The sequence below is a fragment of the Carassius auratus genome, chromosome 12 (assembly GCF_003368295.1).
Source record: "Carassius auratus strain Wakin chromosome 12, ASM336829v1, whole genome shotgun sequence".
NCBI classification, from domain to species: Eukaryota; Metazoa; Chordata; class Actinopteri; order Cypriniformes; family Cyprinidae; genus Carassius; species Carassius auratus.
Window position 1 is genome coordinate 14,184,854 of NC_039254.1, and position 16,011 is coordinate 14,200,864.

The 16,011-nt window shown below is 35.2% G+C and overlaps 2 protein-coding genes across 6 annotated transcripts in view; both read left to right on the forward strand.

Annotated features, from left to right (window-relative positions):
• Positions 1-4,597, forward strand: part of LOC113111920 (exocyst complex component 6-like) — a 68,501-nt gene extending 63,904 nt beyond the window's left edge. For 3 of the 5 annotated variants that reach the window (XM_026277134.1, XM_026277132.1, XM_026277135.1), the window contains 3 exons: positions 2,003-2,115; positions 2,395-2,406; positions 3,153-4,597. In XM_026277134.1, coding sequence (XP_026132919.1) covers positions 2,003-2,115; positions 2,395-2,406; positions 3,153-3,285 — 258 coding nt within the window. In that variant the 3' untranslated portion in view covers positions 3,286-4,597. The remainder of the gene's footprint in view (positions 1-2,002; positions 2,116-2,394; positions 2,407-3,152) is intronic. The other 2 variants (XM_026277133.1, XM_026277136.1) reach the window with 1 other exon arrangement.
• Positions 4,598-10,262: 5,665 nt separating this feature from the next.
• On the forward strand, positions 10,263-12,995 carry LOC113111922 (cytochrome P450 26A1). The gene is made up of 7 exons (XM_026277138.1): positions 10,263-10,568; positions 10,745-10,969; positions 11,355-11,636; positions 11,727-11,882; positions 11,973-12,107; positions 12,188-12,340; positions 12,449-12,995. The coding sequence occupies exons 1-7, from the start codon at positions 10,380-10,382 to the stop codon at positions 12,785-12,787; spliced, it is 1,479 nt and encodes a 492-aa protein (XP_026132923.1). The 5' UTR covers positions 10,263-10,379; the 3' UTR covers positions 12,788-12,995.
• Positions 12,996-16,011: the final 3,016 nt, after the last annotated feature.

Here is a 16,011-nt window from a genome sequence, read left to right on the forward strand (position 1 = left end):
ATTTAAAATAACACTATTTAAAGCCATTAATTAATAATAATTATTTCAGTCTCCAGTGTCACATAATCCTTTGGAAATCACTCTAATATGCTGGGGCTCAAGAAATGTTTCTTATTGAGTATCAGTGTTAAACACAGTAGTTCTGCTTAATCTTTTTTATTTGTGAAAACCATAAATATCTTTTAAGATTCCTTGAATAGAGCATTTGATTGAACAGCATTTATTTGAAATATAAATGTGTTTCTTGTCACTTTTGGTCAATTTAATGCCTACCTTCTGGAAAAAGAATTACTTTTGAATAGCATGTACTATTAATATTAATATGTATAATAGTATATTTTAGGGTGTATTTAATGTCAACGTAATACTGTCATCCTAATGGAAATTTAAAACCCCTCACTGTGAATTTCGTCAGATTCTGGAGGAGAAATGCAGTGACTGGGATTATAATAATCTTAAATAAAGGCACAAGTAATGTATAGGATTTCTAAATAGTGACTTATAGAATCTAAGATATTCCTTTGATATTTTCAGGGTGGTCTGGGACTTTAGGATCCCACCTTTTATCAAATATCCATCAAGATCTAATTCATAACACTCCAAACTAGTCATTGGATGGTTATTCAGGAAATGCATGACTTTATATCATCTATATCTATACCACGAATGACATTTAAATCTATTTTGGATAATTGATTAAGCTGTATCGCCCTGGCCCAAGGTCTGCAAATATTGACATTTACAAGCACAATCTTGTTGCCCATGATGCTCCGCAGGGTCTTGGTGTGTTTAGCAGCAATATTGTCACAGCCCAGCAGGAGCAGCAAACAGCACTAAATAGCGGTCTGAAAAACAGACCTCCTCAATACGGACCACATATTAGGTGTGAAGTGCTATTAGCCCCCGAACCCTCCTCTCCTGGCCCTCTATAATGAACGAGCCATCCAGGAATTGTCCCCCATTGATTGATATTGATTTGCATATATAGAGGTGAGTGGTCTGGCCCTTCTCCAGCAAATTAAGTTTAATGTGTCCAGAGCCTTGCTTTGAATCAGAGTTGCAAAGTGGCAGGGTGCCTACTGACCAGAGCACCGTGGAGCCAGGATTAGCTCCTCTGTGGGTTATCTGGAGGTCACGGAGGGATTTCTCTTCCTTTTGCATTTAAAGTGCTCCCAGCTCCCCAACAAGTGCCCTAGTACTAACCCCAGCCATTAGTGTATGACCTCACACACTTCTCTTTGGGCAACTAACAACTTTCTCTCTTTTTTTTTTTTTGGACCTTGAATATTGTTTGTTTCTTATGATTGGGGTTCTTATCAAAAAAGTAAAAAAATGTGGGAATTTCCCAGAACGATGTTATTTTAGTATCTATCTATCTACATATACATGTGTGTGTGTGTGTGTGTGTGTGTGTGTGTATGTATATATATACACACACACACACACACACACACACACATATATATATGAACAAGAATTCTAAAAAAAATATGTATATTATTTAAGTTTTAGTTATTTAACGGAAAACGAGAAATTTAGCTTTGGCCATTAGTTGAAATACATTTGGGAAAAAATGCATTTTTATTTTAGACCAAATTCCTTTATTTCAATTAATGAAAATGTTTTATGGCTTTAGTTTTAGTGTACTTTAAGTATAATAATCCTGACCAGGCCTTATTCTCAGCTGTGATATATTTCTTTGGCTTGAATTATGTTTGCATTCTCTGTAAAATTATATTTAAGAATCTTTGCAAATGTATAATTATATACAGTCCTTGGAAATTCTTGTGGTGGCCCTAATTATTATATTGTGGTGTTCACGTTTTTCTCTTTAAAATGTAAAAATGTATGTTAAATCAAAACAACTGGCCATTACATTCATTGTATTCTTTTTCAGTGTGTTATAACCTATTCTGTTGGTTCTGGTTCAAGTTCTAAGATTATAGACGTTACGTTTTAAGGTTCTGGTTTTGACGCTGTTCTGTTTTTCTAATTCATTCAGCTTCTAGATCTGTTCATGGTGTGGGATTGGTCCACGTACCTAGCAGACTACGGACAGCCCACCTCAAAGTACCTGCGGGTGAACCCCTCCACTGCGCTAGCACTTTTAGAAAAGTATGTAGTGTTTTTACTCTTTCCTTCAGCTCAGTGAAGAAATGCTTATATATCAAACTTAGCTGAAATCATTAGAGTGCTTTAAACTGTTACTTTTATAACCATGATGGTTTTGAGGATGCCTTAGAAGGCAGCTGATGGCTCATTAGTTTCAACAACAGAATCTTAAACATAAGTGAACAAATGATGAAGTGATTTGAACAGTGGAGCTCTGATGTGTTTTTTAACCTAAAATATAATCGTCATCCTTTTTTCCTTTTTCCTACTTACTAATGCCAGGGTCAACAGAGGGTACGTAGATCCAATAAGGATTTCTCTCTCTCCATAGTAATGTGAAATGCTGCATGAATAACTTCATGTGTAATATTGTTTATTTCATCATCATTTATTAATCCGACACCCATTGCAGCATGCATACTGTACAGAGAGGATGAATAATAATATAATGTGAATAATTTAGTTATTATATGATGCATAGGTCACCGATCACTATATCATTACTAATTCATGATTTTTACTGCACTGAAAAAATCTTTTTTGATAATGAATTTAAATGTGTTTGGGGTGCATATATATGAGAAAAATATGCATTTATACTAGAATTTTTACATATGAGTTTAAAAGAGAAGTGTGTTATTTCTGTATCATTAGCATCACCAAAAGGGGTTGTGGTCCAAAAAAGACAAATATTAGTTAATATTTAACTTAGTTGACGTACTAAAATAACTAAAACTAAATAGACTAAAACTTAATAGAAACTATACTGAAATTGTACATTTATTTTAATTTTACTACAAATTTAAATCTGATTCAAAATATGAACAAAAACTAATAGTATTTGTGTTTTTTAAATAACAATGGTTCATGATACAGTAGGTTTCATTTTAATCACTAAATAATTCACGTTGTTGTATAACTTCGTTGTTTTAGATGACATTACTATTATTCTAAAATGTGGAAAATAATAATAATAATATACTCTGATATTTCCTTCATATATTCGACTGTAATATAATCCCCTCATTTTGCTTTTCCAGAATGAAAGACACAAGTAAAAAGAACAACATCTTCACCCAGTTCAGGAAGAACGACCGTGACAAGCAGAAATTGATCGAGACGGTGGTGAAGCAGCTCAGAAGTCTGGTGAATGGAATGTCCCAGCATTCCTAGAGTCATCCACATGAACTCCAAACACTGGGCTGGGGTTGACGATGTTACTTACAAACTGTGTTATATTTCTTGCTTTGGCCCTTTTTTTGAAATCCAATAACTGGCTGTAAGGTAACTACTCTCAAAGTACTGCATCCTCCATGTCTTCTGCCAAAATATTCACCGCTGTAGCTTAATAATGTAAATATAGTGCAAAAATGAAGAGAAAAAAAAGTCAACAGATGAAGTTATGCAGTAATTTTTTGTAATGTATTTTTAAAGGTTGAGAATTATGTTTTGTACGTTGTGAAAGTGCAATGACTCCTAACACTACACTTGAGAGAGCGGCGGTGTGTATGTGACTGGTAATGCTGATGGTCGAATTGCATCCTGTATGAAATTCTCCCTGGTGTAACATGGATGAAGTTTTTATTGTAAATAATTTTACATATATTTAACAATGCTATTGAATCACGCTTCCCATTGGTCTGCCTTGAGTTGAAGTTGACTCAAATTAGGTAATCTATAAATGCTAAACATTTGCATGAGAATGCATCGTTTTTTCTTTTACGTTGTTCCAACTCATGTGCACAAACAGCACTTTTTTATTGAAAGAATCTAAAAGTGTGAGCTGCATTCACTGAACGATGCAACCATGGAATATTTCTTCTTTTTTTTTCTCAGGGTTAAATGAAAGCTTTGGGTTCAGATGCGTTAGAATATAATTTTTAGATGAAAATAAATAAGCAATAATTTGTCCAGCTTCAGACGTAGAAAGAACCCAGATTAATATCTTTATCCACATGGTTTTATTTTGTTTCTTAAAAAAATTTTGAGAAGGCATTTTGCACTGAAAATTATTTAAGTTTGCATTTTAACAAGAAACTCTATGCTTATTTATTTAAAGTACCACTGTATATACCATTAAAAAAATGTAAAATGGGGAAAAAATGGAATGTAAAGATAAAATGTGTCATCTGAGGATGTTCCCATATTTCAGTTTTCTGTTGTCTTATAGTTATAACAACACTAATATTGGTCTCACTTTAAAATAACTCTTATGCTTTAAAGATGTGGTTAATAAATCAGTAGTTCCTTTACATTCAGATGAACTAATGATCTCTTAGGCACTAAGGAATGTTAAAATTAAAAATGAAAGTTACTGTAAAGTGTCACTCAGATTTTCAACATTTAAGTAAGGCAGACAGAGTCACAATATCCAAAAACTGGCATTGCCTGGAGTTACACTAACCCAAGCGACTTCAGTTGTTATCAAGGTCCACCTATTTTTATTTGTGTGCTTAAATAAAATTCCACCAAAAATACATCTTGATCACTTGTTTGTTTGTTTTTTTCCTTCGAATGTCTTTACAGCATTGCTACTCTATACAATTAAACTCCTAAACATAGTTCGGTATCTTAATTTCATTAAAAAAAAGTATATGTATATATATATGTACCTGTGTGTGTGTGTACGTACACATATATGTGTGTGTGTGTGTGTGTGTGTGTGTGTATATATATGTATATTAATATACACACACACACACACACACATATATATATATATATATACACATATACATATACTTTTTTTTTAATGAAATTAAGATAACAAGCTATGTAAAACTTCTTTCCGGTTGATTATCTTATTCAATGCAATGGTTTTAATTTTACATTTAATTGTTTTATTGCATTTAAAGTCATGGTTATTTTTGAACAGATGATAGCTGATATTTCTAAACTTCATTTCACCAATATTCCAGTTGGGATGTTCTCTTGAAGGATATATTGGCAAACAATCCGCTAGGTCCAGTCTGTCATCAATGAATGTGGACAATCTGGATGGAGGTGGTCCGGCAGCTCTGGGCCCTGCATTAGTGCATCAAACGGGACGCTTTAACAACTTTGGACACTTTGGACAACTGTGTCCATTAAATAAAGATGTTTCAAATGAAAACCAGATTTCTTTTTGTGATATGAAACTCTGTTTGATTCTTTATGTCAAATGAAATGTTAAAAGCAACATTTTACCCCATTCCTTCATCCATTGCTTTTGCTGCTCATCGAGTACCCTTTATCTCTCTCTCTCTCTCTCTCTCCTCTCTCTCTCTCTCTCTCTCTCTCTCTCTCTCTATATATATATATACAAACACACGATTTGGGATCAAAATGATTTTTTTTTTTTTTTTTACAGGAGTTTCTTATGCTCATCTATCATGTATAGTTATAAGTCTGAAAATATAGAAGTATATATGAATGTATACCTATAATTCTGAATATATAGTTATAAATCTGAAAAGTAAATCTTAATATATACATATAATTCTATATATATATATAACTGAATATATAGAAGTCAATCTGAATATATACTTATAATTCTGAATAGTTAAGTCTGAATATATAAATGTGAATTTTGAATATATAGTTATAAGCCTGAGTATATTATGTCTAAATATATAGAAGTAAATCTAGATATATACTTATAAGTCTGACAATATAAGTCTGAATATATAGTAATAGGTCTGAATATATAAATGTAAATTTGAATATATAGTCATAAATCTGAATGAATAGAGGTAAATCTGAATATATAATTTTAATGTAAATATATAATCAGATTTATAAATAAATTATTTTAAGTATTACTACATATTAAATGCTGCTGCAAATATTTCTATTCACTCTAATCATTATTTGTAAACATATGATATTGTTAGCAATTTCCCTAGCCCTCTCAGCCATGCTGAACTCTGTAGAAAAAATGTCCATTAGCATTTTCAGACTGTGAGGACCTTTTGGCACCACAGCCAGCCTTTTAAAAAGTAAATGGGAAAATACTCTTGGCTTGGCTAAGATTAGTGAGATGCACTTATAATAATTAATATAGTAAAATATTTACATTGATAACCATGTACAGGTATAATAAAAAGTCTATTGCTATGCCTTATAATAAAGATATAGTTATATTGAGATGTAGACAATATACTGTATATCCATATTTACATGTATACAGTATATTCAGGATTTATACATATTTTCTCATTTTATATGCATTTATATCAATGATTTACATTTATATATTTAATCTTATACAATTATTTGTTTACGAAATATAACTATACAGATTCACTTCTTATAGCTATATATTCAGAATTACTTCTACATATTCAGACTTTATTAAATAAATATAAGTTAATATAAAGTACATAAAATAACCACCAATTACAAAATTAAAGAAGTCAGTATTTAATTGAAATTCTTCTCCTTTTTTAATACAGAAGGAGAGTTCAAAGCCACTCTAAAACCGAAAAAAAAACTATTTTTAACTATTAGTGGCACAGGAATATTTTATATATTCTGCAATCTAGTCGTTTTGTTTTGTCTGGCAAGGAAAGAGCCTTTAATAGCAGCAGTATTTTAAAATGCAAATAAAAGACGGAATGAGGCTCCAGAGGCTGGAGGTTATATAGTTTAAAGTCAGTCTTCAGTCTGACCCTTTAGTGAACTGTTTGGCTGTGCTCTCGTGACCCCCTCCTGCGGTGCTCACGGTTCAAACTGCGTTCGCGGGTCTATATGTCATGTAAACTCATAAATCAAAGACAAATTCACTACCTATAGCTGTGCCACGTGTCACTAATGTGGGTCATTTTATGCGAGTAAACAACAACAGCAAAGTAGCTCCGGCAAACTGCGTATGCTACACGGCAAACAAGGTATAGATGCGCGGGTAAGGCTAGACCCATATAATTTCTGAAATACCTGCTGACAATTAATCATTTGATATGATCACAGGGTATATAAAGTATTTTACCCAGAGTGTAGAGACGTTTTTATACATGGTAATCGAAAACGATTCCTTTTCATCAAAAGTGCGAATTATATGTCGGGATAGGGGGATGTGACGCCCCTAATTAGACTTTGTCCTTAACTTTTTTCCCGTATAATTATATGTAAAGTACATTTTCAAAAGTTAGATAAGAAGTAAGGGCGCACTAGGCTAGAGGCTCGCGGAGGAGTCGCGTTCGCCTGAGAGGTAAAAATAACAACAATACGCTGCTTGAGAACTTCTGTTCCGTTCTGAACTTCGACAAAACTGCGTTATTTGCCTCTTTACTAAACATTTAAACTTACATGTTTATCACAAAAGTGTCTCTCAAATGGGTGACTGAATAGTTTGCAACAAAAGACAATGTGGGTAGCGCGAAAGCAGTTAACCCGCGTCATGAAAACTGCTTACAAATTCATTTAAGAAGTTGAACAATTGGCATAATTGTAAAGCTTGCAGGCTACTTTTCACGGCCATTTTTAAAACAGATTCTTCTCTGTAACCTATATCTTAATATAGGCAGATGATGAGGATGAAACTGTGATAAAAGCGTTGATCTACATCCGAGGCTCCAATTAAAACTCTCTCGCGCGCACCAGTGAAAGGCTGTTTATCTCTTGACCCAATTAGAACATTACTGTAAGTGGCTTTAATGATGCCTTGATTTAATTTCTGTGAAGGACAGCGCAGAATAGATGGCAGTGTGCATAATTACTGCAGCTCAGGCTGTGTATCTCGTTATTTGATGGACAGTGAACTTGGCGAGCTTTGCGCCCAGAGTTCACAGAGATGTCAGGGTCCGCGCTGTAGGGTCACCAGCGGGTCACCAGCGCCCGGGAACGAGCACTGAGACCAATACAAACACAGCGCTGGGTATTACAGCTCATACGTGTCTTGTATGGTCAACGATGACTCAGAATATATTGCTCTCCAAAATTAGTAAGTAAGCATCTATGTGAGAAATAAATAGCGGACAGCAGGGATGCATTGCGTTTAGGCAACTCCCTTTGAACTAATTTTAGTAATTAAAGCTCTTACAACATGATTTAGCTACATATAACAATCAGTGCAAAGTGAACGGGAAGATTCAATTCAGTTGTTCAGTTTTTATTGTCAGTTTTAATTCCACAATAAGCATTCTCAGCTCAGCTAAATCATCACATTTTTACATCTATGGACATATCCATTGCATTATGCCACCAACTGTAATCTTTTTCATATATTTCTATTTACAATATTTTTAAATAATTATTATCATTATTGTTTGCTTTTAATGTTTTTTTTTTTTCTTCCTGTTAATAATTTATGAATATTGCACATTTGCAACAAGAATTTGGAAAAAAATAGTTTAAATAAATTGTGTTCATGTTTTCTACAAGACTTATTAATAAATTATTAATAGAGCTTTTAAAAATTTTGTGTATATTGCATATGTATTGATATGTTTTATGATTCCATTGATGATGACATAGCCTGTATCACATCTTTCATCTTAATATTTTGATATAAAATCATTTCATTTACAGTTGACAATTCTTTTTGTAAAATACATTACAGAAAGATTTGGTCACAAATGTTGCCAGTGGATTAAAATACAACTGGGTGATATAACAGTTTACATTGGATTTATTCGGGGGGAAAAAACACATACCAATAATAAAAATAAAAAAAACTATTTGAGAGCTATAAATAGGAAGAATTTATACAAGCATTCTTCGGTGAAATATCCTTGAACTTCAGGTTGCATTGCTGTTGACTCAGGTTGAAAGAGTTTATTAGGTTCATCAAAGCATTTCACACACTGCTATGACTCTGACGAGGGAAAACAAGTCTCATAATTGCACAAATTCACAAATAAGGCCAAGTTTGAAGGTTCCCTTGGGGCATTTGGCATGGTCGGGTCATGTCGAAGAATAAATATGGCAACGGTCGTGTAATGGGTTAACATATGAATGTGCTGCTTACATAGACACATGCGTAAAATACCCCTCAAAGGTAGATATGTCACGCGTGAGTTTTCCCCATCCCATCACACAGGATGAAAGGTGAAATGCAGGGCAGACACACATCAAAGAATAAAGAGAGGGAAAAATTTGGAGCCATCCTGTCTCTTTAAATGACTGACTTGCCAGTTTGTTTTTTCCACGTTATGGCTGTCGTAAAAACAGTAATTCAGACTGTGGGTGTTTGCTCTTCATGTACCGGTAACCTTGCTCTGCTCCGTCACTTCTTAAGCTGACCCGAGTTTGAACCCGCAGCGAGACAATGACCATATTTATGATATTACTGCACACTCTGCTCCACATGAAAACAGGGCATAACAGCTATGGCACGGTTTCAAGTTAAAGTCTAATGTGAGACGAGATCCAGCAACACAGCCCTGAAAACTGTCCAAACTTATTTCAATCACTGACCACAACAACTTAAACATGTCTAGGTTGATATATTGTATACAGTGTTCACAGATTTTCACTACTGAATTATAATTTATATTGATATTGGGATCAATTCCTGGTAATAATGACTCAAATCAACTCTATGTATTTTCATAGCAAATCATCTATAGGTGTCTATATAAATATAAAAACAGTAAAAATGTAACTATTATAAATAAGAAATATTCTACCTAATTCTTTTTTATAAAACTATTTTTCCATTCCATATATATATATATATATATATATATATATATATATATATATATATATATATATATATATATATATATATATATATACACATACTGTACATGCGTAGATAAGCTTTCTAAACTCTGTAATGGCATTTTAAAGACCCCCACGCCAAAGAAAGACAAAAAGAGGGACATTTAAGGGATTTAAAATGTAAAAGTAGAGCTTCACAGTTAAGCTCCTCAATTTAATCCTCTACGGCATTTCTGATGCCACTCAAGCCCTGAGTAATGAGTGTAAACGACGGGAATATTGGCAACAAAAGAGCCTCGGATACTTCCTTTTGTGTCGGGGGAATTAACACCTTTTCAAAGTGAAATCTCTGGATTGTCTGCCTTCTACAGGAGGTGGTATTAAAATGCGCCTATAACAAATGGTTCAGAGTTTGGAGCAGCTTCTGCCCTGTGGGCGGGGCGAGATGACACCACAATTAAAGATGAACTTTGTGTGAACTAATTTATCTGAGGAAGGTAACAGGAGGAGACCTGCGCGCAATGGATATATAAAGGCGCACCAGCGAGGACGCCTTCAGTCAGTGCGTAAAGACGCGTCTCCTCTCCAGAAGCTAATTTGTAATCTTTGCGCGCTTCAGCATGGGGCTATACACGCTTATAGTCACCTTTCTCTGCACCATCGTGCTCCCCGTTTTGCTCTTTCTCGCCGCAGTTAAGTTGTGGGAGATGTTATTGATTCGCCGGGTCGATCCGAACTGTGGAAGTCCCCTGCCGCCAGGGACCATGGGCTTACCCTTCATCGGAGAGACGCTCCAGCTGATCCTCCAGGTACGCGTGCACTTTTATTGCCATATGCACAAGTTCTGCACATATGCACATGCACATATGGTAGCTAAATTTGATGCACTCTAATGTTTTGTTGTGTTTTAATAACGGATGCATGTGGAGAAAAATGTGCGATCGGAATATTTGTGCCAAAAATAACGCGTTGTCTTTACACACAGAGAAGAAAGTTCCTAAGGATGAAGCGCCAGAAATACGGCTGCATCTACAAAACGCACCTCTTTGGTAACCCGACTGTCAGGGTGATGGGGGCTGATAACGTGAGGCAGATTCTGTTGGGCGAACACAAGCTGGTTTCTGTTCAGTGGCCAGCATCAGTGAGAACCATACTGGGCTCTGACACGCTCTCCAATGTTCATGGCACTCAACACAAAAACAAGAAAAAGGTAAGGATGCTATTTTGTGTGTGTGTGTGTGTGTGGTTGTTTTGTATATTAGACTACATTCATCCAATGTTCTGTTATAATATTTCTTCCAATATTATAACAATGTTCTCTGAAGAACTTATGCAAGAACATTGTCAGTTTGCCAGTGGCTTCTCTTGTGAAGCCATTACATTTGAAAGGTTTTGAGGCACTTGAGATTTTCTTCAATGAAACAATGGAATATGTGAGAAATCTTCAAAAGTTAGCCAAGAAGTTCTGAGTGTTACACTGTCTTAAATCTTAAACTGTCCAGTAAACCCCAGATTCATTCTTTGCATATGAAAATATGGAAAAATTTTGAGAAGATGCACTGATTTTATTTTTATTTGTATAATGTTCTGTTTAGGCCATTATGAGAGCATTCTCAAGAGATGCTCTTGAGCACTACATTCCAGTTATCCAGGAGGAGGTGAAGAGTGCCATTCAAGACTGGCTGCAAAGAGATCCATGTGTGCTGGTTTACCCAGAGATGAAACGACTCATGTTTCGTATAGCCATGAGAATCCTGCTTGGTTTCGAGCCTGAGCAAATAAAGACAGATGAGCAGGAACTGGTGGAAGCCTTTGAGGAAATGATAAAAAACTTGTTCTCCCTGCCAATTGATGTTCCCTTCAGTGGCTTGTACAGGGTGAGTTACTGTAAAATGACAGTCTGGAGATGCATTTTCGGTATTGTGAAATAAACTCGAGAAAATAACAACCTGTAATTTATTTGGCAGGGTCTGAGAGCACGCAATTTCATTCATTCCAAAATTGAGGAGAACATCAGGAAGAAAATTCAAGATGATGACAACGAAAACGAGCAAAAACACAAAGATGCTCTTCAGCTGTTGATTGAGAACAGCAGGAGAAGTGATGAGCCCTTCAGTTTGCAGGTAACTATTTCTCATTAGACTTATCAGATATTAGTAAGTAAGTGACATCCAGTCAGGGAACGGCAATAATGAAGTGTGTGTTTCCCTCAGGCAATGAAAGAAGCAGCTACTGAGCTTCTGTTTGGGGGTCACGAGACCACCGCCAGCACTGCAACCTCACTGGTGATGTTCTTGGGTCTGAATTCAGAAGTGGTGCAGAAAGTTCGAGAGGAGATTCAGGAGAAGGTATGATCCAAAACGTTCTTCTCAGTTTGATGGCACATTTAAACCAATGTGTGGGCTAATTGACACATTTTCATTGGCAGGTTGAAATGGGCATGTATTCACCTGGAAAGACATTAAGTATGGAGATGTTGGAACAACTGAAGTACACTGGATGTGTGATTAAAGAAACTCTCAGAATCAACCCCCCTGTGCCTGGAGGCTTCAGAGTGGCACTCAAAACCTTTGAGCTCAATGTAAGTTCAACTTTAAGGCTTGGTCAATAATATTATAGACTGCTTCTAAATGTTCTTCCATGGTGTAAATCATTCTTTAACACCAAATGATCTTTAATTTTCATTCAGGGTTACCAGATACCGAAAGGATGGAATGTCATCTACAGCATTTGCGACACACATGACGTTGCTGAGGTGTTTCCTAACAAAGATGAGTTCCAGCCAGAGAGGTTCATGAGCAAAGGCCTGGAGGACGGCTCCAGGTTTAACTACATCCCCTTTGGAGGCGGTTCCAGGATGTGTGTGGGCAAAGAATTTGCCAAAGTGTTACTCAAGATCTTTTTAGTCGAGCTAACACAGCAATGCAACTGGATTCTTTCAAATGGACCCCCGACGATGAAAACGGGCCCAACCGTTTACCCAGTGGACAATCTCCCCACCAAGTTCAGTAGTTACGTCAGAAATTAGTCCTGAACGAACACGAGCATTGTACATATGTTTTTAGATGAGCTGTGATGTATTGGATATTTTCTATTTTGTTTATATGAAAGATGTGTATATAAGTCTATACAAGAAAGCTAAAACGATGGCACTACTTTTTATGGATCGCTGTAATTTTACAAAGTGTCCGTGATGTATATTTATAATGTAGTTGTGTTTTATATATATATATATATATATATATATATATATAGCTTTTGTACTGTGTGCAACTTATTTAACTTCCTCTTTATCATTTGTTTTATTTAATAAAACAAGTTCTTTGAAATTTCAACTGACTTTTCATTACTAATGCTAATAGTAGAATTTTGTTCACATGCGCAGAAAACAATCGTTTCCAATTAGATTGAAGATTCAAAAAGCTCTCTTTTTCTGGAAGTAGATGGATATTGAACAACGTTTAGATCAATCATGAGTTCCAAAACAATAATAACACCCTGCTTTGTAATTGTACTTAACACTAAAAAATCTGCTGGATAATATGTGATATGGAAATTTCTAAGGCCTCTAAATTATCAGCATGACTAAAATGTTGGCAAAAACGTATATCTATTACATGCTTTCTTAGTAAAACTGAAAGAATCCAGCTTTAAGTCATGGCACACATACTGATTTTTAGAAAGTAAAAAAAAAAAACATGTATTATTAGTAATATTTCAAGATCAAAAATCATGTTATGATGTGAGTATTAAATATAATAGATCAGGCTTTTGTGGAATGTTTATTTGTCTGTCTCTCAATTATCATTATATTGCATTGCTTTAAAAATGACACAATAAAAGTTTTAATCATGAAACTAAACATTTAAAAATCATTTTACTGGGAGACATAGAGTGGCAACTAATATTTATATGCATTTTATGAAAGTAATCTGCTATGTATTATAAAGATCTAATTTCTTTATTACAAGCTACCAGAATGTTTCGTTCATATAAATAAATATATAACAACCACACAAAATTGCATATTTTTGCAGATAGGAGCTTTTTTGAATAAAATTGAGATGTGGGCTCCACATTCTCACTATATACCAGCTTTAAAAGCCTGGTGTATCATATATGATACTCAACAAAAAACACATATGCAACAGTTTTATTAAATAAAATGTCAAAAGTGACGTGACATTCAGCCAAGTATGGTGACACACACTGTGAACACACACCCAGAGCAGTGGCCAGCCATTTATGCTGCAGCGCCCAGGGAGCAGTTGGGGGTTCGATGCCTTGCTCAAGGGCACCTAAGTCGTGGTATTGAAGGTGGAGAGAGAACTGTACATGCACTCCCCCCACCCACAATTCCTGCCGGCCCGGGACTCGAACTCACAACCTTTCGATTGGGAGTTCAACTCTCTAACCATTAGGCCACGACTTCCCTCAAGTCGTGTATTCAATAAACTGTTCCATAAACAAAATAATAATAATTATATGTCAGACTCTCATGTTATTGCCTTAACATTGTTACTATATGTTTAGAACTCTAAATAAAGACTAACAATTCAGACTTCTTTCCAAATGTTGAATAGAAATCATCATGTAAGTCATTCAAGTTTTACAGTGGGAGGAAGGTTATGAATGTGTTTATTTAATTTTGTTTTGTTGTATTATTACTGGTGCTGTTTCTCTGTTTGAGTAATAATGTTTTGTAAAGTACTTGCAGATGACAAATGTTGTCTCCAAAGCTCATTACGCTGCCGTATGCTTGTTCTTACGACCCCCATAGGCGTCCCACGTAAGTTGTTGCAAATTTGCACAAATGCATTACGCGTCTCCCAGTGCACAGGGGTCATGTGGAAGGGACTTGTCCTTGTGTGACACGGCATGAGAGACAGAGAAGGCGGTGAGATGCTGGCAGATGCCTCTCTCGGCCGTTTCTCTGCTTTTCTCTGCGGCTGATTTACATGCGTCCCGCCGCAGGCCTGACACCTTTATGTTCATCCACCCTATCGCTGCAGGTCCAGGCCTTGGGAGAGATGCAGCTGAACTTTTCCTCCTATCACCTTGTAAAGAACGTCTGTCCGGCCTATTGTTTGACATCTAGGGGTGACAACAAAACTTTTTATTCCCAGAGCCATTTTTTTCCTCTACATTTGCGCGTATATACAGAATTTATAGCAAGCAAATGAAAGAGGGCTGTTTTTATTCACTCCCTTGAACTGAACACAGTGTAAATCACCGTAATTGCAGGGTGTTTTCCCTCAGACACTGAACTGCTTGTTGTTTAGCGTAAGGGAAGAGGATAAAAGAAGCATTTTCAGCTGAGAAGTTTCTTTTTTCACATTTTCTGCACAAAATATAAGCGATGCCTGTGCAAAAGTCATAGTACTGTGGCACTGCAGTTTTAATGTTCCTTTATGGCTGATTGGATGTTTTTATAATGTGTTTCTGGTTATGCCTTATGCCTTAAGTCCCATTTTCAGTGCAAGTTTAAGGATTTGTTCACCTGTTTATTTATCATTGATTATCGATCATAAAACGAAGACGTATTTTTCAGCAATATTTTTGATTCAACTGCACTGATATATCAGATGTGAACAAAATTTGAAGTCAAGCACTATTTCCTCCTGTAGGGCTGCTTATAGCTGAAATGCAGCTGTTTCATAACTAATGGACTTCGTGATATTGAGAGTTACTGAGTTGAACTGAATCAACAGTGAACTGACTTGAGATGAATAGCAATATTCTCATCTTCTGTTTCATAACTGATGAATCTGTGGAATGAACACTGTCATTGTCTTGTTTGTTAATGTTAAGCTGTTCTGAAACAATCTGTATTGTATAAAGCACTATATAAATGTGACTCCAATAGTAAAAAGTAATATAGGCCTATTTAAATACATTTATTTCTTAATAAGTAAAGTTAAAAAATGTGACCCTGGACCACAAAACCTGTGTTAAGGGTACATTTTTCGAAATTGAGATTTATACAAAATCTGAATAAATAAATAACCTTTCAGTTGATGTATGGTTTATTAGGATCGGACAATATTTGGAAATCTGCAATCTGAGGGTGCACAAAAATCTAAATACTGACAAAATCGCATTTGAAGTTGTCCAAATGAATTGTTAGAAATACATATTACTATTGAAAAAATAAGTTTTGATATATTTACGGTGGGAAATTTACAAAATATCATCATGGAACATGATCTTTACTTAATATCCAAATGATTTTTGGCATAAAAGAAAAATTGA